The sequence below is a fragment of the Enoplosus armatus genome, chromosome 6 (assembly GCF_043641665.1).
Source record: "Enoplosus armatus isolate fEnoArm2 chromosome 6, fEnoArm2.hap1, whole genome shotgun sequence".
Taxonomy (NCBI): domain Eukaryota; kingdom Metazoa; phylum Chordata; class Actinopteri; order Centrarchiformes; family Enoplosidae; genus Enoplosus; species Enoplosus armatus.
Window position 1 is genome coordinate 5,093,231 of NC_092185.1, and position 27,887 is coordinate 5,121,117.

The window sequence follows — 27,887 nt, forward strand, 5'->3', positions numbered from 1 at the left end:
TGTAGAGAACAAGTGTCACCTCTAGTGGAATTCATAACAAACTGCAGCCTGTGGCCATATGAGGGCGTGCTCTTAATAAATGACTACAGTCTGATGCTGAAGCAGATTACATGAATGCAGGAGCACAATGAAATGAAATGAAGTCTAATTGGTACAAGTGTTCTGTCTAATGTCACTGAGGAGCTCCTTTGAGTGTTTTATAGTTTTTTGAGCTCATTCTAAAATCAGCAACTTTATTTTACTTAAGATTTTTACTTAAAAGGTATTGTACATCAACTACTTTTAAAGAGGGAGAATCACAGAATAGTGAATTTATCTGCTGCGGTGGCCCAATCAGTTTAAAAATCTGCTTTGTTATAACGTATCCTTTGCATATTATAACAAGATATTCTTCTATATTGTCGTTATTACTAGATACTAAATTATTAACTTTTTAATACATCATTTACAATCATCTTTTGTTTTACAGACTAACTATTATGTAAACTGAGTCGACAACGCAACTATGAACATGGCAGAACATGTGTAGAAACCTGGAAACGTTGTTAACATGCCGTAGTATCCATATTTCAATACTCCACCATATCATGGTTTCCAGGATACTCCTGCACGTGAAAATGAGATCATCCCGTCCACTTTCTCTTAAAATGGACCACATGCAAAATTAAGAAGGGTTAGGGAGGAATCAATAAATAAAATAAAACAGAAATCCCTCTCAATCCATGAAAATTAAATATTGCCAACCAGAGAACCAGTATGATCAGGTGGGAGATGATGATCATGCAGTAGATCCACCACTAAATAACATGAAAATTACAAAGTTATTTTTATAGACTGGTTTTGTTTTCATGTTTTTCAGCTTTCACAATCACAGACGTCATTTAGAGGCGACGTACAGGCGTGTTTTTATGGACTGGTACTGCGCGTGCGCAATGTCAGGAGTCCTTGGCTGGTCGGCCTGCTGTAGGTTACAAATCCGGTGAGGGGACACAGACAAAATGCAGAGCTGGACTCAGATATACCGCTCTCTGGCCACGGTAAGGATAGATTTTTATTAACCCACTAACCAGCATGTGTTGTCCGGAAGACTTTCTAACTGGTCTCACTAGCTGTTTGTCCTGTGGATACTGGTGTTTTCCGACCTGCGGCCCGGCCCTGGCTAGCGGGTCAGCTAACAGCTCTAACAGTCTGGTGAAATCGTATGGAGAGAACGAAACGCCAGACTCCACTGGAAAAACTTGCAATTCAGAGTTCTTGTGGTTATTGGCAAAACGATATTCCGCTAAATATGTGTGTTATATAATATCCGATTTATAAGTTTTCCCTTTTTTATTCGGCCAGAGCGACATTAACAAAAAGGTCTATATTTCAATATGATTACGACTTTTGTTGTTGAATGTTTCCACAATGTTTCATGGCATAAGGTAATGTTAGCTATTTCGTTTACAATTTGGTAAACGTTTTGAGATATCGTTACGTGATATGAATGCTGAGGTTAAATGTTTCTACTAATGTTAGACGCGACAGATTTAGTGAATTGACGTTACAGTTGACAGCTGTCTCCCCGCGAGCCATGTTAGCACGCTAAGGTAGTTAGCATCGGTTACCTAACTCTTAATGTAGCTTGTGTCAGAGGCTCAGCAACTTATGCAGCTTGTCAGAACTAAATAACCTGTTATTCCTAGTTATTCCTCTCTTTTGAGACATAATTTCGTCTCAAGATCACGTATTTTGTCAGCTGCCGGAACTAAAACCTGTTGGCTTGTCAACTACCCAGAGCAGCCTGCTTAGCTGGAAAGGCTGAAGAGTCGCTGGTTCGATACGCAGCACTGACAGATGAATGCGTGCTAGCTGAGAGCTAACAGTTACAATATCTACAGGGCTCAACATCAGCTGAGTGCCCATGAGCAAGACATTGCACTCAAAACTTGGCTGACCTCTTCAGAAACATGTATTTTGTACAAAAGTAAAGAAAGCAACGTGAAAATACTAATTTCATTTTACAGTTTCCTTCATCTTCTAAATCTGACATTAGTTCCACCCAGACAACAACAATATTTAAAATCAGATTTTTACCTTTATAGTTCATAACTGCGATGCTGACTGTTATGGAGAACTCTCCAAAATCTGTTTTCAGTGTGGTCTTAACACAGTTGTCCTCAGTGTGTACTTGAACGGCCGAATAAGGAAATTATAGTGAAGGAAATACACAAAATAAATAACAAGCAGGCTATCCTCGAGCCTGAGAGTTCCCCTGAAAAATACTGTAAATGTATACTTGTGGAAAATCAGATCACGAACAAAGACCTCTTTTTATATGAAGTGGAACTGGTTTGTTTACTTTGACTTTTCAACTTTCATTCTCTGAAGTAATTTAAATTGTTCTTAAAATGTTGTGTTAAACAGTTCGTACGCCACTGATAGAAAAACAGTTCAGTTAAAAAAGACAATTGGTTGAAACGTCGAAATCAAGGAAAAGTCACTGTATTTGGGAGAACACGTTTTTACAAAATTTCAGGGTGTTTAGTTTTGGATCATGACACTGTATTGGATCGTTCTGTGTTTGACTGGTTATTTTATGATATTTTCTTACTGTGTGTTTGGTTTTACTTCCCAGCGGAGCCACCACCTTCCCTGCAAACTGCACGGAGCTGCGACTCTGTCCGTCAGAACCTACGCTGACAAAGCAGCAAGTAAGATAACTGTAAATCTTATCATCTGTCTTCATTAATGACATATTCTCTTATGAACTTTAGCCAGATGTGTGAAGGATGTTTACCCATTTAGCAGACATTGGACCTAGTGCAATAATTACTCGTTAAAGACGTGTAAAGAGAGCCGAACAGGTAGCCTTATTTAGCAATTTGGGTGCATTAATTATGCTAATGATCAAATCTGCTGAATTTGACCTTGAAACAAACAAGGTTTAAGATATAAATATGAAACTATGGCTAATACTCTGCCAGTGTAGGAGAGTTACATATGAGGCTACAGTTACTTTATATGTTAAGTATTTCGGGGGTGTTTTATGCATTTATTGATAGTCTGCAATAGTAACATGCAACAAAGGTCCCCAGCTGGACACAAACTCGGATGTTGCAGCTCATGTTGCGCATTTTAACCCAGCGGCCACCAGAGCGCTACCTCTTTTTCATGATCAGTGAATGTACTGCTTATTTTTTGAATTAAGTGTTAATTATCTTTTTGAAAAAACGTTATAATCAATAATGAATTCCCATCCCAACATGATATGTTTCAAATTGTAAATTTAGTCCGACGAGCATCTCAAAACATAAAATATTCATAATATTATATAAACAGTCAAATGCATAAATTGAGCTACTTGCAGCGACTATTACCGCTTTCCTGTGGTTACTTCACAAGAAAATAAAAAGCCTTGTTGATCCTCTGATCTCACCAGACTTTGTCTCCTGGTTCATTCCACATCTCCAAAACTAAAACAGACTTTTAAGCTGTAGTTCTACTGAGAGCATGTTTATGTTTTTATTAACGAGGACTAAAATCTCCCCAGTGTCCCACCTCTATGCTCTGAGCTGCTGTTATAAACCTGTGATTAAAGTCGCTGTGTTGCCTCTCTGTAGTTGATGCAGACGTCACAGTGGTAGGCTCCGGTCCGGGCGGCTACGTTGCTGCCATCAAAGCCGCGCAGCTCGGCTTCAAGGTAAGCTGCCGTCAGGGCATATTGAGTGTAAATTCAATATGAAGTCATTGAAAACATTAGTTTTTATAAATGAGCTTCTCTATAACCATGAAACTCCAGTTCCTGTCAACACATAGATTTATGAAGTATTGTCTATGTTGGCATCAATACTTATTGCTTTAATAATGATGAATGGTACAAAAAAACTTGATAAATATACTTCAATATTGCAAAAAATATCTGTGCTTGCGTGACATGGATATTAATATTTTTTTGATTCGACAGAAAGTTTACAAGACCCCAAAAATACAGTTGCAGTGGTCATTTCATTTTATTTCATTACAAAATAACACTTTATTTTACAGCTTGGTCAAAACATTTTGCCTTCTCTCCCAAAATAAAATCTCCTCAAAAAAAGGTCCATAATCATCCAGCACAAAGAAAAATATATAAATGGAGGACATTTTACCAGAAAGTACGTCCCTTACGTCCTTGTAGACGGGACGGTAATACAAAAACCCATTCTCAATATAAACGTCTGTCCTCCTCTGGATCAATAAATTGTTGATGTGCCACGTGACTGCAGGAAACTAATTTATTAGATGATTGTTGTAAACTGTCAACTCACAAACATTTTGGATGTTTCATCCTGGATGAAGTCTGCCGACAGCAGGATATATTGCATGGAATCACTGACCGTAAAGAGCTGTAACAACAAATCAAGCAAAATGTTGATCTATTTTTCTGCTTGTAGTTGATGCTTGTTTTTTAATTGAACTACCTCTTTTTAATATAATTGAATTGATAATTGAATCTGGTGTTTATCTCTTCCTGGATGCTTCAGCTGCCCCATTCTTTTCTCTCTCCATCGTAGCTGATGGAAAAACATCTTTATTTACATTATTTTTTATAGAGAATAATGCAAGTCTGCTTTTTGAAGGGGGAAAAAAATAATATGAGATCTCTAATGTACATTTGTCCTTTGACAGACAGTGTGTGTTGAGAAAAATGCCACCCTGGGTGGGACCTGTCTGAACGTCGGCTGCATCCCCTCAAAGGTAAGAAACTGGTTTTCTTCCTGATCAAAATGATCCATCTGTAGTTTGAGCAATGGAAGAGATGAAACATTCACACTGATTATTTGTTTGAGTAATAATCCTCATCAGCTGGGAAAATGTCGGCAGTCTTTAGATTTCGAAACATGTTTTCTAGTTGTGATTTCACAAAGATGCAGAGTTGTACCTCTCACCCATCGGGAGGAGTCGTTCTTTAACTCAGGTGTGAAGAGCCAACAGGCTGGAAACAAGTTCAGACTAATAGTTAAATTGGATCATTACTTGTAAGTGGTCACTGCCATTGTAGGGAAATTTGTATTCCAGCCTGGCGAAACATAAAACACACACACACACATGGTTGAACAGAAGATACACGAAACAGTAAAATACATGAATTATGTTAATTATGTTGATATTTTGTGCCTGCAGGCTCTGCTGAACAACTCCTACTTGTACCACATGGCTCACGGAAAGGACTTTGAAAGCAGAGGCATCGAAAGTAAGAGGCTTCATGTGAAAAATGTCCGACACAGTTTCACAGAGCTCAAGTTGTTTTGTCCGACCAACAGTCCAAATCTCAAAGACATTCACTTTACAATAATATGACAAAGAAGAGAAACAAATTGAGCAAATAGTTTATTTTCTGTCAGTTCATGAACTAATCAACTAATCCAGTGCCGTCTTTTGTAGAGCTTGACGATGATACAGTATTATTGTCTTTTAAAATGGACGTTATGTGGAATTGTTATCAAGACGATATGATCACACCGTTTATTGTTTTACTAAACTCTGTTTAGATTGATTTTGTTAAGACCCAACAAAATTAGTTATTGAACATGATTTTATTCTTTTTTTTTATGATGTAACAATTAATAGTGAAACACAGTTAAATGTGCTAATCAATTTGATAATGTAATTTGTGCCCACTCATATATACCACATTTATAGTTAAAGTCAATAAACCAATGTTTTTCAATTTGACTATGAACCAAACATGACTTTGTATTTTAGCCTTTAAATTTTAAGATTTTTTTTTTCATTAGTAATTTGTAATTGTCATTTACATTTCAGCAAAACCCTGATTGATGACGTCTCTCTTTCTCTCTCAGTTTCAGGCATCTCGTTGAACCTGGAGAAGATGATGGCTCAGAAGAGCGGGGCGGTCAAAGCGCTGACCGGAGGAATCGCACATCTATTCAAACAGAACAAAGTCAGGCCTCTTTTTCTCTCTCTTTATTGGTTCTTCACTCACATCTCATTAAGAATCTGAACCACTGGTAACGGCGTTCACGGTGTGACCTCACTCCCATCAGGTGACCCATGTCAACGGTTTTGGGAGGGTGACTGGTAAGAACCAGGTGACGGCCGTAGCAGCAGACGGCAGCGAGCAGGTCATAAATACCAAGAACATCCTCATCGCCACCGGCTCCGAGGTCACGCCCTTCCCTGGGATCCAGGTACGGCCCCCTTTCACTCCTTACAGAAAAATATGGCATTCAAGGTCTTTTTGAAAGAGTTTAATTTAACAATCTGTACTATTATTTGTAAAAACATAAATAAATACACAAACAAGAGAAGGATTAAATGCGCATTCACTTTTTTTGGCGATTATCTGGAAATTTGGATAATATTTGCACCACATTTGGATGGAAACCTGATTCATGACTGAGGGCCTTCGACATGTTTGGACCACAAGTTGTAGACCTGGTACCCCAACCTGAAAGGCTCAAATGTTAATTATCTGTGGGTTCATCACCATGAGCAACTTCTCTCATACTGCAGTTATTTTACGCATTGTTCATATGAAAATATAAATGTAGGCAGTTAAGGTGACTTAGTTTTTAGGGGCCTTCATCACTAAAACAAGAGTCTAAAGTCTTAAATATATAAAGGACCTTTTCCTCAACAGACAAGTTAAATATGTGTTTAAACATGTTAACAGTCTCAAATGTTTTTCCCATATTTTGTTATTTATTTATTTTTTTTAGATTGATGAGGACTGCGTCGTGTCGTCAACAGGAGCTCTGTCCCTGAAGAAAGTTCCAGAGGAGATGATTGTGATCGGAGCCGGAGTCATCGGAGTGGAGCTGGTCAGTATCACTTCAGTCTGGTTCACTGTTGCCAGATTGGACTAACAAAAAGTAGCCCAGTCAGAGCTCAGGACCGGCCCAGTGATCGCGAAAGTATCACCAATGTTTTTATTGTAACCAAAACCACAGTTACAATGATGAAAAATTCATAATAGAAGTCATAAAATAAAATAATCACACATTAAACATGAAAAGGTTTTAACTTCGTTGTAATAAACTGAAATGCCGCTTTGTTTTGATGGTCAGCAGTTATCAGTCATTGTGTGTCAGTGAACTCAGTGCCCTGTCTCAATCATACTACTCAGATGAGAGGACGAGCAGATTTATTGGAATATAGCCAAACATTGAAACCACCCAATTAAATAAAAAGTATCCCAAACTGGTCACACAACACTGGTCTGGCTCACCAAGAAACACGTGTCAGATATTCAGTGAATGTCAAGGAACTTACCAAATTAATCTTCAGACCACCAGCATTTCCAGGCCTCTCAGCGTTCTTATTTCTTCGTTTTGTTTTGGAGCACTTGAATCTGTTTTCTTGTGCTGCGTTCACACATACAGATACAAAGATGTAGCCAGTCTCTCGTGAAGCACCACCACCGTACATCACATGAGGAAGTAGGTCGTTTCTGGTTGTACAGTTTGGTTCCCCGAAGACAGAATAGATTTTTTTTTTTTTTATGTAGTATGCGTTGTTGAAACTGAAAAGCAGTGATGAGCGGGCATGACGGATTATCATCGCGTTTCCTGTATATATGCTGGAAGCAAGCTCAGTCGGCTCTCGCCTGGTTGTCGCAGTGCGTCAGAGGACATTTGAATAAAGTTGAGGCGAACTTTCCCCTGTAGTGCTGCTGGGCGCCTTTTTAAAAGAGTTTGTCCTCCCGTCCTGCAGGGGTCAGTGTGGCAGCGTCTGGGCTCTAAAGTCACAGCGGTGGAGTTCCTGGGCCACGTGGGCGGCATGGGCATCGACATGGAGATCACCAAGAACTTCCAGCGCATTCTGCAGAAGCAGGGCCTCAAGTTCAAGCTCGGCACCAAAGTCATGGGGGCCACCAAGAGACCCGACGGCAAGATCGATGTGGCGTGAGTAAAACACTCCTGAATCTTCAGATTGTCTGGATTACTCGTGAATCGCACCATCCATTTGTAACCCTGTGTGCTGACGTGTTTCAGAGTGGAGGCGGCGGCCGGAGGGAAGAACGAGACTCTGACGTGCGACGTGCTGCTCGTCTGTATCGGCAGACGACCTTTCACTCAGAACCTGGGTCTGGATTCCGTAGGCATCGAGCTGGACAACAGGGGCCGCATCCCCGTCAACAACCGCTTCCAGACCAAAGTACCCAGGTACCCCTGAGCTCCGATTGTCTAATGTAAACAGTCATCTGAGAGTGACAGCATTGCCTGTCTCATCTCAGAATACAGATGTTAAAACTTCACACAGCTTATTGATTATCTAAAACATCCTGCTGTTTTCATACAGACGGAGGAGAAATGCTCCTGAGAGGGCGCATCATTGAGAGAGTCCAGTCTCGCCAGATCATTTTATAGTGGCCGCCATTTGTTTTTTAACAGACATTTTTGATAAGGACCCTTTAAATTTGGTTATGACGGAATTATGACCAAAACATCTGCAGTTGAAATTAAAGTATTATCAATACAAATACAATAAAAAATGACAATATGTTGATGACAAAATATATATTCATATATAGAAATGTAGCTTATAAAACCTTCAACAAATCTGAGGCATAATAAACATTAACTGAAGTAATGTGTGGTGAGGGCATAAACGTATATGCTGATAGTGATATATCTGTGGCAAGACAGAGATACGTCGTCAATTATTAATTATCATTAATGCAACTTTTGCTTCAGTTTCTTCAGTCGTGACAAAAAAAGGAGTAAAAGCTCAATTAAAGTCACTTGAAGGAAACTCGGGAGTCCAGCGGGGTGACGTTGACGGTGTTCAGGGTCAGGGAAGTTTTCTTATGTAGTTATGGAAAGTTGTTGAAAAGTCCTTGAATTTTACATCCAGCTGCAAAAAGAACAACTGAAACAGGTTTAATTACTACAATTTATATGTTTAATCTTAACCATATATTTGCATTAAAAAGTAAATGTAAACACTCATTCATTCTTTTTTAATACCATGAATTAATAATCGATTGAAGCACAACAAATTGAGTATCCACTGCTTGAAACTTTGGTTCTCCCTCTCCCCCCTCAGTATCTATGCGATCGGTGACGTGGTCGCCGGGCCGATGTTGGCCCACAAGGCTGAGGACGAGGGCATCATCTGTGTGGAGGGCATGGCCGGCGGTGCCGTGCACATCGACTACAACTGTGTTCCCTCCGTCATCTACACGCACCCAGAGGTGGCCTGGGTGGGCAAGACAGAGGAGCAGCTCAAAGAGGAGGTGAGAGTCAGTGATGGTAATTAATTTAGATATAATGTAGATACCCAGATAACTGTGTAATGACAGCAGCCAGAGGAGGAATGATACAGCTGTGCAGTAATAATACAGTAGCATCATACTTCAAGCTATACTGATGTGATACAAAGCTGATTCTGTGCAGATGTTGTGATGATTGACTCCAGATGTTTTGGAGGATTTCCCAGCAGTTGTCTTTGGTCACAGCAGCTCTCAGAAACAACGAGTCACCTGCACACGGCTGTATTTTTAGAAGACGGATGATCTTCTTCTTGTACATCAGTTGATTTATTCAGCAGAGCAGAAGATGAGAGAGAGTTCACGTGGACCATCTTATCTTATCAGTTTAAATAACTACATATCAAGTTTAATTTAAACAAACAAGAATATTTTTTTGCAACCACTGATTTCACTCAACTCACCACATCAACAATAACTATCATCAATCATTTTCAGTATCAGTTAAACTTTTCGTTAAGCTCTGGGAACTTGTGATGGACATTTGTTCCTATTTTCTGACACTTGATTAAGTTGACGTCTGTATTTTGTCTAACAGTCCAAAACCCAAAGATATTTAGTTTGCAATTATTATGTTATGAGCAAAAGAAGCAAATCCTCACATTTGAGAAGCTGGAAACCAGCAAGATGTTTTATTCATTTTTAATTTTTTGGCATTTTTGCTTGATAAATGAGATGCAAGTACTGTGCATTAGTGAAGTGAGTCAGTGCTCCAGGCTGGAGCCAAGACTGTTTTTAAAATATAATAATGTCTGCCTGCAACAGTCACGTATGTAAAGAAAGATGTATAATAAGCAACATTTAAGACCAGAAATGGACGATATTTGAGTTAGGATTGTATCCCAGGTGATATCTAGTCTCTGTGGTTTTCGGTCCAGCAGTGTGTTACAGTTCGACTCTGCTCCTCTCCTCCTCAGGGCGTCCCGTACAGAGTCGGCAAGTTCCCCTTCGCAGCCAACAGCCGAGCCAAGACCAACGCCGACACCGACGGCTTGGTGAAGATCCTCGGCCACAAGGAGACCGACAGGATGCTGGGAGCTCACATCGTCGGAACTGTAAGAGCTTCATCCCAAACATCAGACAGACCGTACGCAACTGACTGTGAATGAGTTTTAATCACAGTGAGAATCGGCAACAGAGGAGCAGCTGTCACTGCAAGTCAAGATGGCTGATAAATTAGTGACCGTTAGAAGTTAGCCTTTCTTAATCACACTCATGTGGAGCCATGTTGGCCTCCAAAGTCTCAGCACACCGCAGCTAGTCTGGCTGCTCAAGTTAAAAGTTAGTGGAGCTGCTCTATGTGGGGAACCGGCTGTAAACTCCATGTAGTAATGATAAAGTTAAAAAATGCAGAGTTTGTGCTGAAGGTGGTGCCGGAAGAAAAGTCATGTTATCTAAATGTAAAGGGTTTATTCTCTGTACGGTGGCCATTTTAGGACATCTCACAATCAGCTCTACAGTGTCGGACTTGGCCCACTTTAAATGAGTTAGCTGTACTTTGAGCTAAATGTTGATGTTGGCATGTTAACGTATCTTATCATGCATGTTATAAATTATTGATTGTTAACTTGCTGATGTAAGAATTTAGCATTTAGTGTGTTAGCATGTTCACAGCTAGCATAGCAAGAGCTCTGTGCCATGCTAACAATTACCATGTTAGTGTAACATGGCATAGCAATATCAGCATGTTTTGTGGCAATGCTTTTAATAGTTTGTGACATGTTTCACTATGGATTAAAGTGTTCATCACTAGAGACACCTGACCTTGTGAAATGTGTTCTTCTGAAAGAGAATTTCAGACACATTAAAAGTTGTTGTTTACGTGTTTCTCTGCAGGGGGCAGGAGAGATGATCAATGAAGCTGCTTTGGCCATGGAGTACGGTGCTTCCTGTGAGGACATCGCCCGAGTCTGCCACGCCCATCCTGTATGTCCTGCTGCAACACACACACACACACACACACACACACACACACACACACACACACACGTGTTTTGGATCGTTTGTTTTAAGAAAAAAATGATAAAACACTAAATAGTCACACTGAAAGAGTTCAAGTGCAACACACACCGTCGTCATCATCAGTGAATGTAAAACTGCCGGGATGTGCTGATGCTCCTTTTGATGACGTATTTTATATTATTGTTTTACTATATTGTCATTCATTATCTGTTTATACAGCAGCCTCCATTCACGGGTGCCCACGGGAGCTATAGTTGTTGACAAATAAATTAACATTAATATCTGCTTACAACTACATTATAGCTCGTTATAAACAATTTATTGAATGTTTGCATGCTGCTTAAAAATACTAAATGGGGGTAAAATGTTACTGAAAAAATAAAAGTGGAGACATAAACGATCATAATGTGCAGAAAAGGAACATTTCTAGAAAAAAAAAAAAAAAAAAACCCAGAAATATTTAAGTTAAAACACAACTAGACTGTAATTAAAACTCAGCCTGACCTCTTCTACTTTTTCATCCTTTTCATCCCTCTCTTCATCTTCCTCCTCCTCCTCCTGCAGACGGTGTCGGAGGCCTTCAGAGAAGCAAACCTGGCCGCGTCCTTCGGCAAAGCCATCAACTTCTGATCCGCCGGCCGCTGTCGCACCTTCAGTGTAAATAACAGAGGAGAAACAGGAAGCTATGTGTCTGCGTCCAAACCTTCATCCACATCACCAGGATCCTCTGTGTACATGCAAACTGTACCACATTTAGTTCTAATGTTATTTAAATGTTCTCAATAAAATGATAAAGGGGGTTTTGGGCAGTAAATTAACGACTGCAGATCAGTCTTTTTGCTTTCCAAACACATAGTCTAAAAGATCCCAGGAGAGAATATTATTCACTCATTTACAGCACATAGAGATATAAATATTATTTTGGCTGGATGGCTGTGGTTTCTCTTGTAAAGGAAGAAGCAAGTGTTATTGTTTCTCTGTTTTTTACAGTGTGAACGAATTTAACACCACAAATCTGATGCGTAACCAGAGCAGGAAACAGTAGCGGCTCACTGTCCCACAGTTTTAGAGTTTTAAAGGTTAAATTCACTCTTTTAGTTGCTTTGTGGGTCAAAACATCCGAGCGTCACAGCAGGTGTTTCGGCTCTGTACTATCAATATATTAAGTGTCAGAAATGCACTCATACTGACCAGTGGAGCCCAGAAGGTGTTCAATTTAGTAATGTATACCATCTTTAAATTCCGTAATTGGAAAATAATCTATTTAACCAGGTAAGTCCCATTGAGGTGGGGAAGCTCTGGCCAAGACGGCAGCATAAAAAGACAGAAAAGATATGGAGAAGTCTTGTAGGTCCTCGAGCGTACTTGCTTCTTCCAGAGCCGTCAAACGCGCAACAGTGTCAGACAGCTCTGGAAAAAGCTAGTAGTTGTACCTTGTGTTGATGTGTAAAGCCTTTTTATTTTAATCTACAGGCTTTAAATCGAAGTATAACGTCCTCTGGAGCGAGAGTGTGGATGACAAATGGAGTGAAGGTCATAATTTGAGGAAACAAATGATTGAATTGAAAAATTACTGCATAATTTATCAGAAATATTCTTCCCTGACCTTTCTCTCCTGCACCAGAGAACTCCCAAGTGTGATGGAAATAACAACTTGCCTTTGACAACTTAAAGGTCCCGTGTGGAGTTTTAGACCTCTAGTAGCACTCTGGACCTGTTTTTCCATGAGTGGGTCCCCGTTTTGTTTATGTTACATGCAGGTGACTCGATACAGTCCCGTCAGTGGTTTCACTCCACTGATCAGCAGGTGGCTGTAACGCGCCAAGAAAGGCAGAGAAGACTGCAAGCTAGTAAACATGGATGTAAACAATGCTGGATTTTAAATACATAATGAAGCACATGAGTTTTGTGGAGTAATGCTGAATGTAAACATAATTTGCATGTTTACAAGAAAACTCCACAGGGCACCTTTAACTCTAACTCAAACACCTACTGTGACATCACTGATTTGTGTAACATGCTCAGAGGTTTATTCCCACAGAGAGCAGAGCAGCAGCAGTTTTCTGTGTAACGTCAGTGTTTATTTTCCCTTTAAAGGCCAATATAAATTCAGTTTTGGGGAAGAGCTGTTGATAGTCGCTGGGAAACCGTTTCCTGCTCTGATTACTTCACTGTGATTGGCTCTGGCCTGCTCCTGCTTATCTCACCATTTAAACCAATAAATGCAGTATCAGTTAAACAAGACTACAGCGTGTAACTTAACATTTACTGACATCCACTGTGACATAATAACTTTCGGTGAAGGCCTCAGTGTGCTTCAAACGAGCTGGTTCATACGGCGTGTCATCAGACCACATCTAAAGGTAAAAGTGTTTCCACCTGTTGAAAATGTTACTCCTTCACTTCCCCCATAACACACACCCAATAATTAACTGTAAATTAATATTTCTTTCTATTTTTGTGGCCACAATATAATGGATAAACAGAATTCAGGCGCTCAAATAAAATGGTGGAGGGTAAATATAGCGCACTATATAACAAATAGGGTGTTATTTAAAATAAATCTCTGGGCTTATTTCATTGTCCCTGGCACCTTAAAAAAGATTGCAAAACAATCCGACGGAAGGTATCCGACTTCAGCAAAGTCACATCATGACAGGACTAAAGGTGCCAGTGTACTTAATCAGGACTGCGTCTCGGATGATTGACTGTCAGACGGTGGACTGGATGGGATGGATGTGGAATTTCTGTAATTTTCCGCCGGCCGTCATACAGAAGCGGGAGACCCGACATTGTTTAAATATATATGACAACAGTACATATTTTCAGACTGTCTCCTGGAGACATTCATAGTAGTTGTGTGAAGGTTGGAAAGAGAGAGCTGGAGAGAGAAGTTCAAACCCTGCCTGCTTTCTCACCTCACACAGCCGACCAATCACTGCACGAAGGGCTTAAATGTCATTATCTGTTTCGGCCCCCCAATTCTGACGGTTCCCAAAGCCATCTGACAAGCAGCACTTATTTTGGACTATACTGACACCTTGACGTGCTTTGAGCAAAATGCTAACATGTGGATGTTTAGCAGGTATAATGTTCACCGTGTTCACATAGACTGTATAAAAGGAGTGGACGAAGCCACGTGGCGTCACCCATTGGTTTATAGAAGCCATTTTGAAGCCGCGAGTTTAGCATTTTGGCCGTCACCATCTTGTTTTTTTTGGAACCAGAAGTGACCATATTTGGACAAGAAGAGTGGAGCTGGGGATCTGCAAACCTGAAGACCATATGCGCGCCTACCTTTACCGGCAACCTGACTGCACCTGGCTCCTGACTAACAGTCGCTGCTAACAAAGTTAGCTTGTAAATGTACTTACTGGAAAAAAGTGAACAACCAACTCCGAGAGTGTCTTTTAGTACAACCGAATGCCGCTATCCTGATTGACAGGTTGCCATGGTAGCAATTTGTCAATCACAAGGTAGCCCCGCCCTAAAGCATACCCTGCTTTTGGGACCATAATTTCCAAAATGAACATCGTGCTGTGTTGAAGAAGACTTGAAACTGGCGATTGAGACCATAAACTCATTAGGAAAATGTTTACTGAGGTAATAAATCAAGTTTGAAGTAGAGTCATTTTCTCATAGACTTCTATACAATTGGACTTCTTTTTGCAGCCAGTGGAGTCGCCCCCTGCTGGCCATTAGAAAGAATGCAGATTTAAGGCACTTCCGCATTGGCGGAGGTTGGCGCTTGCATGTTCACATCTTAGTTTAGCATGCCAAGCATGAACATACTGTTTTGTAATTATCTCTAAATGCCAAAAATCATTTGTTTTGCAGGTATTTATATTTTATTTTATATTTTATATAAAATCGAAATTTATAAAATTGTTAATTATACAAACATAAATGAATTAAATGGTAAAAACCATGAAACAACATTAAAATATTCATAACCTAATTAAGAATGCTACCTAGCAGCTACAGCTTAATCTTTGCATCAAAGGTCATTAGATGCTCCTTAATTAAAGGAGACACTTTATTCTGTTTAATGGCCGCCACATACAGACTTGATTCTTGTTTCAGTAGCTGCTGTTCTCTTAGATGACACATATTTGAATAACTGGTATTTTAGCAGCAGCAACTCCACCTCTGTTTGAACACTGACTACGTAGGTGACTGTGTGTGTGTGTGTGTTAGTGTGATAATGTGTGTGTTCAGGAGGTGTGGTGGCTGGTTGAAGTAGACTCCAGGAGTTGAAGATGGCCGACTGAAGTTCAGCTGGACAGAAAACCACATTTGACAGCCGACTGAACAAAAGGAGAAGAAATGAGATTTAAATAGAAGAAAATAAAACTTCTGGACAGAAACTCTCATCGTTACACTCAGGTACTGTTGGTGTTACTGTTTCCTCTCTTCCTTCCATATTAGTTGGCTGTCAGGAGAAAGCATTTAATGTTGTTTTCTTGTTTAATAATGTATTAACGGACACTAATGATGTAAAAATTATACAGTACATAGTTAATACTACAGTTTATACATGTGTCTCTGTTGATGAGAAAACTGGCTCTGGTTGTTTGAACTGGAGCCGTGTGAACGCTTATTTTATTTGTGGTTAAATTCCAAAAAACACAACAAACACTTTCACTGTTTCAGTAGCCGACTTCACTCGTCCGTCTGTCTTTGTTCTTGATGTTTCTCATCTTTCATCTCATTTTTCATATCATCCTTCTCTTACTGTCCTTAAGTTTTCTCTATGAGTCCTATTTTGTTTCCTCCCCTAATCTTTCTTTCTTTCTTTCTTTCTTTCTTTATTTATTTTCTTTCTCCCATTTTCTTTTTTCTTCCTGTCCCCCTTATTTCTTCTTCTTCTCGTCTTTCTTCTTCTTCTTCTTCTTCTTCTTCCTGTTTTCTTTTCTTCTTCCAAACTTACTTTTGTTTATTTCTTCCTGATTCCATTTGTTTTTCTTCCATCCCTTCCTCCCTTCTTCCTTTTGTTGTCCTGTTTCTTCTCTTTCATCTTCTCTTCTTTCTTTCTTTTTCTTTCCTTTTTCCTTTCTGTTTTTTCCTTTTACAACATTAACTCTCTGCTCTCAGCACTCATTTTCTCCAGTAAACAAACGCACTTTTCTGGTTGTTATGTACTCTTTTACTTTCCATCTCCAGTCTTGTGTTCAGTACATGTGATGGACTGATTGATCGACTCTTTGATTGATTTAACTCTCCACATGATATGTGCTTACACAACACTAAATTAAAACAACTAAGATCAGCGCGATGTTCAGTTCCACAAATTAAAAAAAGAAAAAAATTTCAAAAGATGCAGTTTACAACAGAAATATAACCAATAATACAGGCCTCTCCATCTTCACTTTCTATAATCTACACACGTTTTATCAGAAATAATAACACTCATTTCATTCTGTCTTCTGTTACACGTGTGTGTGTGTGTGTGTGTGTGTGTTTGTGTGTGTGTGAAATGTGTAAACAGCTTTTGGCTGTTTGTGGACTTCCAGTGAAGCAAACTAGTTTTTCAGCCACATTTACATTTCATCTGTGAATATATATATATATATATATACTGTATGTGATCATCATCTGTCATCTGATAAAACAATTTAAACTTCAGTTCAGAGTTTCTCTTCATCATTAAACAGCAGCAGTGGAACTTCAATTACATTTACTCGAGTACTTCAGTACACTTTTCTGAAGTTCTTATTACATTCCACTTTATACAGTAATTACAGCCAATGAACAGCTGAGGTTTCTTTAAAATAAGATAATCCTTTATTAATCCCTCAGCGGGGAAATCTGCGCTGTTACAGCAGCATACAGGATAGTGCAATAGAGACATAAGTAGAAAAACAAGATATAATAAATAAAAACAATAAAGACTGAACTGTACTAAAACTAAAAACTGTAATTTACAAATTTACAAATTCACAGAAATGAAATGCATTTTTCTTTTTATAAATGTCTTTGAAGCGTCTCCATTCTTTGCCAGTTTACAGAAGATACAGGATGTGAAATGTATTTTAAACATGATGACGTGATAAAACGTTTTGCACACGCAAAACCTGTCCAGTACAATAGACACACAATTACATCACCTCTCCAATCTAAAGTAATCAATAAAGCAACACACATCCTCTGATTACAAATAAATCAGGATGGATTGCTCTCTTCATATCAATATCACATCTTTAGGACCTAAACCAGGACCATGTGAGGCTTCTCCATTTCTTGTGTAAATAAATATAATAATTGTGTTAAAGCGTGTCTGGATTTTGAGGTGGGCGGGGCTACACTTTGTTTACATTTGGATCTTTAAGTAAAGATTTTGACTCTGACTCTTCTCTACTTTAGAGCAGGAAGTGAACTTTCACTGTTTACAGACTGTTAAGAGACGTTTAGAAAGAGGCTGAAGTCTGCTTCAGATGGACTGTTGATGAGGTGTTTTCCTGCTGATTACAGTGAAAACAGTCTGGATGGAGATGGAGGGAGGAGACGTTTCCTCCTTCTGATCAAACGGTTTGAGGGTTGTTTTTAGGAAACGTCCAGTCCAGTCCAGTCTCTCTGCTGGACGTCACCTCCTTCCTCTTCGCTCATTCTCCAACGCGACTCCCTTTTCTTTCTGAACACCGATCAGAAACAGTTCAGGCTCAGCCGGCCCTCTGGTTGGAGCGAGTAGGGATGTCGACATTTCTATAAAACTCATCATTAGTGAGTAAAATGTTTCACTTATTGCTTTTTGTTATGAGATGCGTCTTTATCTTGACTTTGACAAAATCTGTTGTTTTTGACATCAAGAGGACTCCTGGGTGTTGTGAATTTATTGATTAATGACTAATAACAGACTCCAGTTTCAGAGAAGAAAAGAAAGCCACATCATGTCACGTCGTCATATTGTTTTTTTCTTTTTAATGTGATTACATGTTTAGGTTTTTTTGGTGTGTGGTGGGGTGTGGGGGATCTTCCTGGAGCTGGACAGGTGTAATTGTTTTTGTGTTTATTGTTTTTTTAGTGGGGCAGAGCGCTCAGCTGAACTCACCTGTTTCCTTTTATCATGATATTGTCATCACGTAAAGACATAAAAACTGCTGGGTTTGCAGACAGTTATGAGACAAGAGATGATGGTTCAAACACGTCTTTTGATTAAACTTATCGTCCCGCTAGCGAGCAAGCTAAGCTAACAATATTTATTTTCCCTCTTCAACAACTTTTTATTAAGTAAAATGGTGTGCAACGCTGAACAAAATGTCAGGGTGAAGTAAACAGAACAGTAGAAAGAACGTAGAGAGAAGCTATTGTGACTGAGCTAACGGTTAGCTCGCTAGCAGAGTGACCGCTGCTTTAAATAAATATGTGACTTAAAACCTGTCTTATGAACTGGGGGCATGGGGTTGAGGGCATTTAACATGCAGGAACAGTTTGATAAAAGATAGCGGCATTATGGGAAATGTAGTATCCAGTGTTTTTGGAGCTTGACCCATACTGGGGACTAAAAGTCAGGAAATCTCGACTTCTGTTGTTTTGTTTGTGACCATTCTTGGTTTAGTCTGTCTCTTGAGAGTCCCTAAACTTTATGAAAGTATAATACTAAATCACTGGTGTACATCTTTAAAAAATGTGACGAGTACAGGAAGAAGTCTGACAGTACTTCTACCAGTCCAAACCCATGAAGACATTTTGATTTGTTTCCTGTGAGTGTTTATGTGTACTCTTTTATTTCTATCTTGGTGAGGGCCAATTTAAATTTTTTACCTTTAGAGTGAGGACGTTTTTGGAAAGTGGGGATATTTTTGGTGAATTAAGACCTTTTGAAATGTTTGTTTCAGAAAGGGGGAACATTTTTGGAAAAAGTAGGACATTTTGTTGGATCCACACTTCTTCAAAGGGCTGTTTGATTGTTAAGACTTACTTTTAGGTTTAAGAATGGAATTAGGATTAAGTTGAGGTTGATGTTAGGGGCTAGGAAGTAGAAGTAGTGGAGGTACAGTTATGTGTGTATGCATTGCTTTCAGGCCTGTTGACTTAATCAAATGGATTCCTCAGGCGGGAAACACTGTGTCTCAGTGTTGCATTGTGAGTTGTTATCAGAGTGAATCAGACAGAGAGTTAATGTGCTGCTGCTGTTTGTTCATGGTGGAGGCCTGCAGGTGGAGTTCCACTCAGTCATGTCTGCAGACTTTCATGGCTCTGATGTTTGTTTGATTTTATACGTCACTGTTGTTGGGAAACCTCCAGTTCAGGAGTTTTCACCGTCCAACTCCTTCACTAGTTAACATAGCGTGACACTGAGTGGATGCACGGCTTTTATGGCGATATTTCTTGTTTTTGCCGTCTTCTTCTTCTGCTCTTGTAGCTGTTGACTGTCAGTGTAAACTAAAATGATATTAACATATTTGTAAGGGAACTCCGCTGATTCATCATTGCTCTCTTATAACATTGTTTTCAAAAAAGGAACCAGGAGTTATCGTCTCTTTTATTTCACACGATTTCTTCCTCCTTGTCAACTCCTGGCGCCTACATTACCCCCAATGCAGTGTCATAACACAGAGCCTCTTTAACTTAACACAAATCTAACCACATTACTGGAACATAGCGGAGGATGAGGATGTTCAGACTGTCTGGTAGAATATGAATGAATGAAAGACAAGTCTTTAGGGGGGTTAGGGGTGTTGGGATCCACTTCAGTCCAGACTGAAACTCTTCTCTTGCTTCCAGAGCTCCTCTCTTCACCCTCCTCACCATGTCTACCATCCATGCACCACCAAATTCCTCTCATCCGATACCTCATGCACCACCTTCAGCGGCTCCACCCACCGCTCGCCCCAACACCACCACTCACCCCATCACCATCACCTCCACCACCTCCACCCACACCAACACCACCGTCAACCCGGCCGCCGCCGCTGCCGCCAACTTCTTCAACGGCTTGCTGAACAAGATCCCCCGTAAGTCACCAAACATCCACTTCACCTCCACCTCCAACCAGTCCACACCCTCCAAGTAAAAGTCATGCATTCAAAATCCTACTTAAGTAAAAGTACATTAGTATTATCAGCAAAATGTGCTTAAAGTATCAACGGTAAAGGTTGTGGTTGTGCAGTGAAATGTCTTGTGTACTCAGATCTTTTACTCTAGTAGTAATACCACAGTGTAGAAATACTCCTGCTTGGTCCGAACCATCAGCAGCAGAGGTTAGCGTAGATGCTACTATAGCATCAGTATATCAGTTATATCCATCGTTATATCAGAAGATGTTTTCCCTCTCTTTGGCGTTCTCCTACTACGTCATATGGTTCGTTGATCTGATTGGTTGAAGTCCCCTGATAGACAGATGGTTCATCCAATCACCTGCCAAGGATTTTTTGAAAGCGGCTGTTCTTTTCCAAGGACGATTTCTCAGGTGGTTCTGTGTAACAAACCATGTGACGCGTCAGGTTAAGAATTTGCGGCTGAGCTGTTGTTTTGGATTGCATTAGAATTTAAAGGTGTACCTAATAAAGTGGACAAAATAAGCAGAAACAGTTTCAGTGCTCATATGGACTGACTGACATGAAATATTGCGAACCTATCCTTTAATGTTTCGGCGTCTCATGAGTGCCTGTGGGTCGGACACAATAAATAATAAACATCTTGTCTCCTGCAGTGCCTCGATGGGCGATTTACGCCATCTTTGCGGCCGGCGTTCTGCTGATTCTGCTCTGCTGTCTGTGTATCTGCGTCAAATGCTGCTGCAAAGGGAAGAAGAAGAAGCGGCAGAAGAAGAATGAGAAGATCAATCTGAATGGAGTGAACGGTAAAACCACCACAGCTCTGGTGAGTGACAGCGCCCTCTGGAGGCGAATCTGGTTCCCTCTGTTAAAACGTACAGTTTAGTTGTTAACTAGTCTAACAAGAAATAAGCACTAATTTAGCTCAGACTCTCACCAACATCCACAGAGACTCTATCCTGCTTAAAGATGGAGCATTTACAGCATCTCTGAATGACACATGTTTAAACTATTACAACTGTAAAGCAGCTATCAGCAATATTTTTATGATAACAAATTATCAACTGACAATTTGAAAGGTGTCTCTGGTAGTGATGAACCTGCAGAGAATTATCAGGTAAATCTGCAGCTCCTCTCGGCTTTACAGAACTTCATAGTGAGCTTCAGCTCATTGTTTGTCTGTCCGGCTGCAACTTTACTGCTCTGGTTCACTCTCAGCGCTCTCATAGCCTTGTTTTCAGAGAAAAATCCGTAAAAAGCCACCGCGCACGACCTGTTCAGCAGCAAACAGCAGACTAGAGACTAACTGGTGAACATAGTGGAGCATTTAGCAGCTAAAGAGCCAGATGTTTCCCTCAGGAATTGGTAGAGACCAAAAACAGCTAAAAGAGAGTGAATATTGGACAATTATTGGACTAATTGACTTAGATTGATCAGGTGACACAAGGTGACTACTTGTTTCCGCTGCCATTAAGTGAAGAAAATATAAGAACACGTACAGAGTAGATATTTGGTGTTTAGGCTCTGACCATGTCACTCCACACATGGGAGTATAAAACAGCAGAAATTGTGTAGCCGTTCCCTGACACCTCAGACCACAAGTGGAACATATAGACTGCCCTATTGTGTGCAGCAATTATTCTCTATTAAAAAAGTTGTAGGGCAAATCAGATTCTGCTCATAGCGTTTCCTTTTCTCTGACAGGTTCAGCCAGATGTGGTGGATGTGGATTATGGCTCGACCAAACACCAGAGAGGAAAGCTGCTCTACTCCCTGGACTACAACGCCGCTCAGTCTGAGGTGATTAAACCTGTAACTAGTTGTTTATGTCCGCTCGCTGAGCCTCCACGCTGCCGTCATTACAAGAGATTTATTGTCGGACTCACGATGGACAGTTTAAAACAAAAAGTATTCAGATCGATGCAGAAGAACCAGAGATATCGTCTTTGTCATTGACAAACTCTGGTGCCTACATTACCCACAATGCAACCCGGCCGCTGCCACTTTGTGTTATGCTAGTAGCAGCTAATGCAGTGGCTGCTGGCCAGTAGAGAGCATCCTACCTGCCACGAAGCTCCAGACGCAGCAAGATTAAGGAATTATTATTAAATATTTGAAATGAGCAACTTAATTAGTTTTTACTTTTTAAGGATTTTCATATTCAAATAGAATTATACAACTTTAACCACATCAATTAGCTTCATCCATCGAATATAAGTCAATGAGAGTAAAAATAACCAATAAATAAGCAAGGAAACAATGACCTGATTGAATTTCTCACGTTATCAACAATTGTAGCTTATCGAGACTTTTAGCTGCTCTGTTCCACTCTTTTAAGATATAAAGTATTGAATTAGTCTAATATTTGTGTTATCAATACGAGGGGGACACACTGCAGTACTTTGAGCTTTCATACACAAGTTCTTCACATACGCAGTCGTACTACACAACACAGTGTTGCTACAGTCTGGTTTCTGTCTTCACAGCTCACAGTGGGGATCAAGCAAGCCGACAGCCTGAAGGCCATGGACCTGGGAGGAAGCTCGGACCCGTACGTCAAAGTCTACATCTGCCCCGACAAATCCAAAACCTACGAGACCAAAGTGTTCAGACACACGCTGAACGCCGTCTTCAACGAACAGTTCACCTTCCCGGTGGGAGCTGGTTGTGACTTAACTTGGTCGGATGCATTTGCTAAGAGTTTAAAGATGGCTGATTAAAATACATTTATTGAATTTACAGTTAATTTGTATATGAACCTGATTATTGCTCAATTTATTGGGGCATTGTTTTTTGTCAACGATTAGTCAATGAATCAATCAGTCAACACAAAATTAATGTGCTAATGCTATGTTGATAATCGATTAATCGTTTTTTTAAGCAAAAATGTCAAACATCCTCTGTTTCCAGCTTCTCAAAAGTGAGAGTTTTTCTCTGTTTCAAATCATTGTAAACTGAATATCTTCGTGTTCTGGACAAAACAAGACATTTGAAGACGTCACTTTGGACTCCGGCAAACTGTGATTTCACTGTTTTGTCATGTTTAAGAGACCAAACGATTGAACGATTCCGCACATTTTTGCGATACTGCTAAAGTTATTCTTCAGGCATCACAATATTCTGCCTGTTTGTTTTCGCCACGAGGAAACGTTAGAAAAATCTTTTTAGGTGGACTGACCCTGACAGAAGCTTCTGCTTCTAACTTTGTTGATGTTTTTTCCCCCCAGATATCCAAGTCTTCCCTCCTAAAGTCGACGGTGGTGATGCAGGTGTTCGACTTCAACAGATTCTCCAAACACAACATCATCGGTGAGCTGAGGGTGCAGCTCTGCAACGTCGACTGGAACCACATCATCGAGGAGTGGCAGGACCTCTGCGAGCCCGCCAAGTTTGAGGTTTTCTTTGTCGCTGTTCCCTTTTTCACGCTGGTTACACTTGACGATGCGAGTGATAGTAGCTGGAAATGTGTTTAGAAGTTACAGTTTTGCAACTTAGGTCTTGTTTGTGAAGTTTTTATGAAAGATACATCCATGGTGGTCTTTCCAAAACCCAGAAAGTTGTTTAACAACACTTCCTGCTGTTCTGAAGGTATTTCCAGAATCCTCAAAGACTTAATTAACCATAATAAAATATTGCGTCTGCTGCACCGTAAAACAATATTTCCTGACTGAGACACAGATGTTAGCCAGAAGTGATTCATTTCCATGTTTAGGTCATATGAAAGAAATCAATTGTTTTATTGTCGAGTCAATTTACTTCTGTCTGTGTTATTTTCCATTATTACATGTTTTCATACACAATATTGCATTTTTACGTTTCTTGTGTCAAACATAATGACCAGGTAGATGTGTTACTTCCTGTTACCATCTTTTATTTATTTATTTTATTTATAGGATATGTTCTTATTTCTATGTCTATTTGATCAAGTACAATAGTTGTTGAGGTATTTCAGTCTGGATCAAAGCGGTGAACTGACTGACATCACTAGAGCCACGCAGCTGACACGACTCAAAACGCAGGTTTTAAACAATCCATACTTATTCGAAAGTAAATTCATGATGAGCATTAAAGTTATCATCAGAACTTTCAGGTCTATTTCCTGTTTCAGATTTGACCTGCTGTACTTACTGTAGTTTAAACTTTTAACACAATTCAACAGTAAGTAAGTACATCAAAACACAGTTACTCTGGTTTTAACTCTACCGCTGTGCTGGTTGGCTGCACTCCACAATCAAACAAACAAAAACAAACAAAACATTTCCTTTAAGGCTGCAATATTTTACCAATGAAATCATATTGGTTGCGTTGGCAAAGTCTGTTTACTCACTGCAGAGGATGCTCTCTGCACACATCTGCAGGAATGTTTTTAGACAGAATGAAACATTTAAACACATCTGTGGAAACATAAATTTTTTTGTTTTCAACGATTTCCAGCACCTAAAAAGAACCACGTTTGATGGTCTTTGTTGTAAAGGTTTCTGTGTCGATTGTCTCTTCTGTGCCACGCAGGATGAAAACCTGGGCGACATCTGCTTCTCCCTGCGTTACGTTCCCACTGCCGGCAAACTGACTGTGGTGATCCTGGAGGCCAAAAGCCTGAAGAGCATGGACGTCAGAGGAAGCTCAGGTTGGACTGAGATGAGATCTCATAGTGAAATGATTCAGTTCTTAAAAGATTAGGTTATAGGTTACAGTTACCATCAGTGGTGTCCGGTCAATAGACAACACCAGCCACAAGGCTTCAAATTATTACTTCTTTACTAGAAGCATTTCAAAATTACTTAAAATGAAGGTATACTGTATGAAAATAACCATAAAAATTAGTCTACTTTGTATTTTCTTTCCTAATGGCCGCCGTCCAGCCACAACACACACTAATTCATCACCAGCTTCCTCCCGATCCCGCCTCCATCTAATACAAGTGAATGGGTGTAAGAAGAATTTACTGGCTGAGTAGCTTATTGTTAGAGAAGCAGAAACTTTTAGCCAGTCTGTTCCACTCTTTTAAGAAATAAAGTATTCAATGAGGTCTACTAGGGGGGACACACTACGGTACTTTGAGCCCCGACTTTATTCAACTTCTTCCTGTTCACATCAGTATTAGGAGAAGTTCGTCTTCAGGCCAGAAAGCCTTTAGGAGGTCAGGTGATGTAGTATAAGAAGTCGTGGTGGATGAATGGGTCAAATTCAGGTTAAAAAAAAAGACTAGACTAAGTTGACTTATTGTTTCAGTTAGTTTGGTTGTTTTTTGTTTTCGGTTTTCAGTCGCAGTTTGGTTCGGTTTAGACACCAAAAGTACTTGCTTTGGTTTAGGGAAAGATCTCGGTTTGGGTTAAAATAGACCCTTTCACAACGTTTACCTCGTGTTTCTGGCAGAAAGGCCTGACGGCAAACTTCTCCCATGTGCGTTTACATCCAGCCGTAGTATGGTAGTCTGGTAGGACACACAATAGCTGTCACCTCGATATTAGCCGTTTCCAGCTCCACTGGTCCAGTCCAGCAGATGGCAGCAACGTGAAGAAAGGAGCAGTTAATAGCAAGACGGCTGGTAGGCTAAACTGTAGTCTTTTGACACTTTTTATATGTAACGGTAGCCTTTAAGCTTTAAGCAGAAAAGTAGAATCTGACACCAAATCAAGGCAATATTTTATTATGTTTATGAAAAATAAGTCCAAGAATTGTTTTATTTTGTAGAGGATCTTTCTGCTTGGAGAGAAAAGAGACAGATTGAGGAAGTAGACAAGTGGAGCTGTTGGATGGAGTGTGTTTGCTTTTCTGATTTGATTGCTGAGTAAAAGTAACATAAACAGTCTTCTATAGACAAATCTTAGTGCCTCAGCTAGACAACACTGTAGCCTGTAGCTTCACCCAAATAAATAATCACCAGATGCACAACAATGTTTTCTAATCATTTCTTCACATTGTGAGATTTTTAATCATTTACACTACTTTTCTTTAATATGTATTTTCTGTTTTCCATTGTAGTTACAGCCACTTTTTCTCCTCAGACAAGTAAAGACATTTTTTGCGATATTTCATCTTTTTATACACATTTCACTTCATTTCCACTGAGTTTATCTTTATGCATGAATTTAACATCCACTTGGTCGTTCGCAGATCCGTATGTGAAGGTGCAGTTGGCTCTGGACAAGAGAAAGTGGAAGAAAAGGAAGACGTCTATTAAAAAGAAGACGCTGAACCCGTATTACAACGAGTCCTTCACCTTCGACGTGTCATTTGAACAAATCCAGGTGAGTGTCGGGATGAAAACAGTAATCTCAGAGAGAAATTAAACCAAAGCTATCTGACTAGATTGAAACCATGAGAGGGAAGTGAGAAAAGGTTTTCTATGTCATTAAGTTGTAATCCTCATGATTACACTCCTGACTTATGAAATACAGAAATACAACAGAAAAGCAGCAGGTGTATCTGTTTACAGTGCAGCCAAACAAACTCAGGTTGTTTTAATGAAGACGTCAGTCAACACACGTCAACAGATAATATAATCTTTTGTCATTTCAACCCGTGAAAGCGACGGTCAGCTCTGGCTAAAAAGGAGAAGCTGCTGGCTGAATGTTTCTTTGTAATGATAATTAGCAAAGGAGTTTAGCAAATCCGTGTATTTTGCCATCCCGTGTGTCAGAACAGACTTCATAATTTTCACTCACATATGCAGCTAAATGTTCACACTGTAGAGCTAGCATGCAGAAGAGCAACACCAGCAAACTGAGGTGACAAACCACAACAGAGTTCAGTAAAGAAAGGATCGGATCGGATTAATCTGCTTTAGACGATACGATCCATTGAAATATCCCAGAATCAGCCCTGATACCGATCAAAATGAGACTAAAAACTCTGGTTCTGTCGTCCACAGAGGGTGAACCTGGTGATCTCGGTGTGGGACCACGACGCCATGACCCGGAACGACGCCATTGGGAAGATCTTTCTGGGCTGCGACGCCTCCGGGAACCAGCTGAGGCACTGGGCCGACATGTTGTCCAACCCGCGGCGGCCGGTCGCTCAGTGGCACAGCCTGCTGTCGGCCGAGCAGGTCAACTCCACCCTGACCCTGAAAAAGAAGATACCCCTCGCCGACAAACTGCCCTTCTGATGGGAAACACAGCGGTGGTCCTGTCCAGCAGGAAAATACATTTCATGTACATCAGTACGAGGAGATAAATACTGTTTAAAGATATTTCTCTTCAGGGATGGAAATTATTAAATCTATCTGATTGATTACTTTGTATTTTACAGATTAATTATATTTTGGTATTAAATTAAAGTTATGAATCATATTTTAATTTCAAACCTGAGCACTTCATTCTTCCTGTATGAACTATATCATACAAAATCTTTATTTTTACTTTTCTGTATTACATTAAACATACGTCTTGTCGTGCAATCACATCTGTGTTATTGAAAAAATCAGGTCCATGAAAACTCTGTTTCTAAAATGGTATTTCTTTATTAAGTGACTATTGTTTGTGTAGGATTAGGCGCCACCTGTTGGTAGCATCAGGAATGACACTTTGACAGACATCAGTACATATTGATAACCCCCATCATCAAGGAACATCAAGGTCTGTGGTTTTCATCCTGGGTGTTGGAACCACAAATATGTCACAAGATAATTTAACTTAAATGTTAACTTAAATTCATAACTTTATAGCTTT

The 27,887-nt window shown here is 39.9% G+C and overlaps 2 protein-coding genes across 2 annotated transcripts; both read left to right on the forward strand.

Annotated features, from left to right (window-relative positions):
- Positions 1-944: 944 nt before the first annotated feature.
- dldh (dihydrolipoamide dehydrogenase) lies at positions 945-13,462 on the forward strand. Its single transcript, XM_070907483.1, has 14 exons — positions 945-1,037; positions 2,618-2,693; positions 3,603-3,682; positions 4,651-4,719; positions 5,146-5,215; positions 5,826-5,926; positions 6,030-6,173; positions 6,705-6,806; positions 7,699-7,889; positions 7,980-8,150; positions 9,034-9,223; positions 10,174-10,311; positions 11,093-11,182; positions 11,783-13,462. Exons 1-14 carry the CDS (start codon positions 999-1,001, stop codon positions 11,846-11,848), a joined length of 1,527 nt encoding a protein of 508 aa, XP_070763584.1. The 5' UTR covers positions 945-998; the 3' UTR covers positions 11,849-13,462.
- A 6,505-nt stretch (positions 13,463-19,967) lies between these two features.
- Positions 19,968-27,478, forward strand: syt8 (synaptotagmin VIII). Its single transcript, XM_070907127.1, has 8 exons — positions 19,968-20,172; positions 20,871-21,040; positions 21,919-22,014; positions 22,701-22,868; positions 23,442-23,609; positions 24,724-24,841; positions 26,332-26,465; positions 27,089-27,478. Exons 1-8 carry the CDS (start codon positions 19,968-19,970, stop codon positions 27,323-27,325), a joined length of 1,296 nt encoding a protein of 431 aa, XP_070763228.1. The 3' UTR covers positions 27,326-27,478.
- Positions 27,479-27,887: the final 409 nt, after the last annotated feature.

Excerpts from the sequence above, each read along its gene's own strand:
- dldh (XM_070907483.1), top strand. The coding sequence starts at position 999 with ATGCAGAGCTGGACTCAGATATACCGCTCTCTGGCCACG. Across the intron at positions 6,174-6,704 it reads CGCCCTTCCCTGGGATCCAG|ATTGATGAGGACTGCGTCGT; the intron begins GTACGGCCCCCT and ends TATTTTTTTTAG. Across the intron at positions 9,224-10,173 it reads AGGAGCAGCTCAAAGAGGAG|GGCGTCCCGTACAGAGTCGG; the intron begins GTGAGAGTCAGT and ends TCTCCTCCTCAG.
- syt8 (XM_070907127.1), top strand. The coding sequence starts at position 19,968 with ATGTCTACCATCCATGCACCACCAAATTCCTCTCATCCGATACCTCAT. Across the intron at positions 21,041-21,918 it reads GTAAAACCACCACAGCTCTG|GTTCAGCCAGATGTGGTGGA; the intron begins GTGAGTGACAGC and ends TTTCTCTGACAG. Across the intron at positions 22,869-23,441 it reads ACGAACAGTTCACCTTCCCG|ATATCCAAGTCTTCCCTCCT; the intron begins GTGGGAGCTGGT and ends TTTTCCCCCCAG.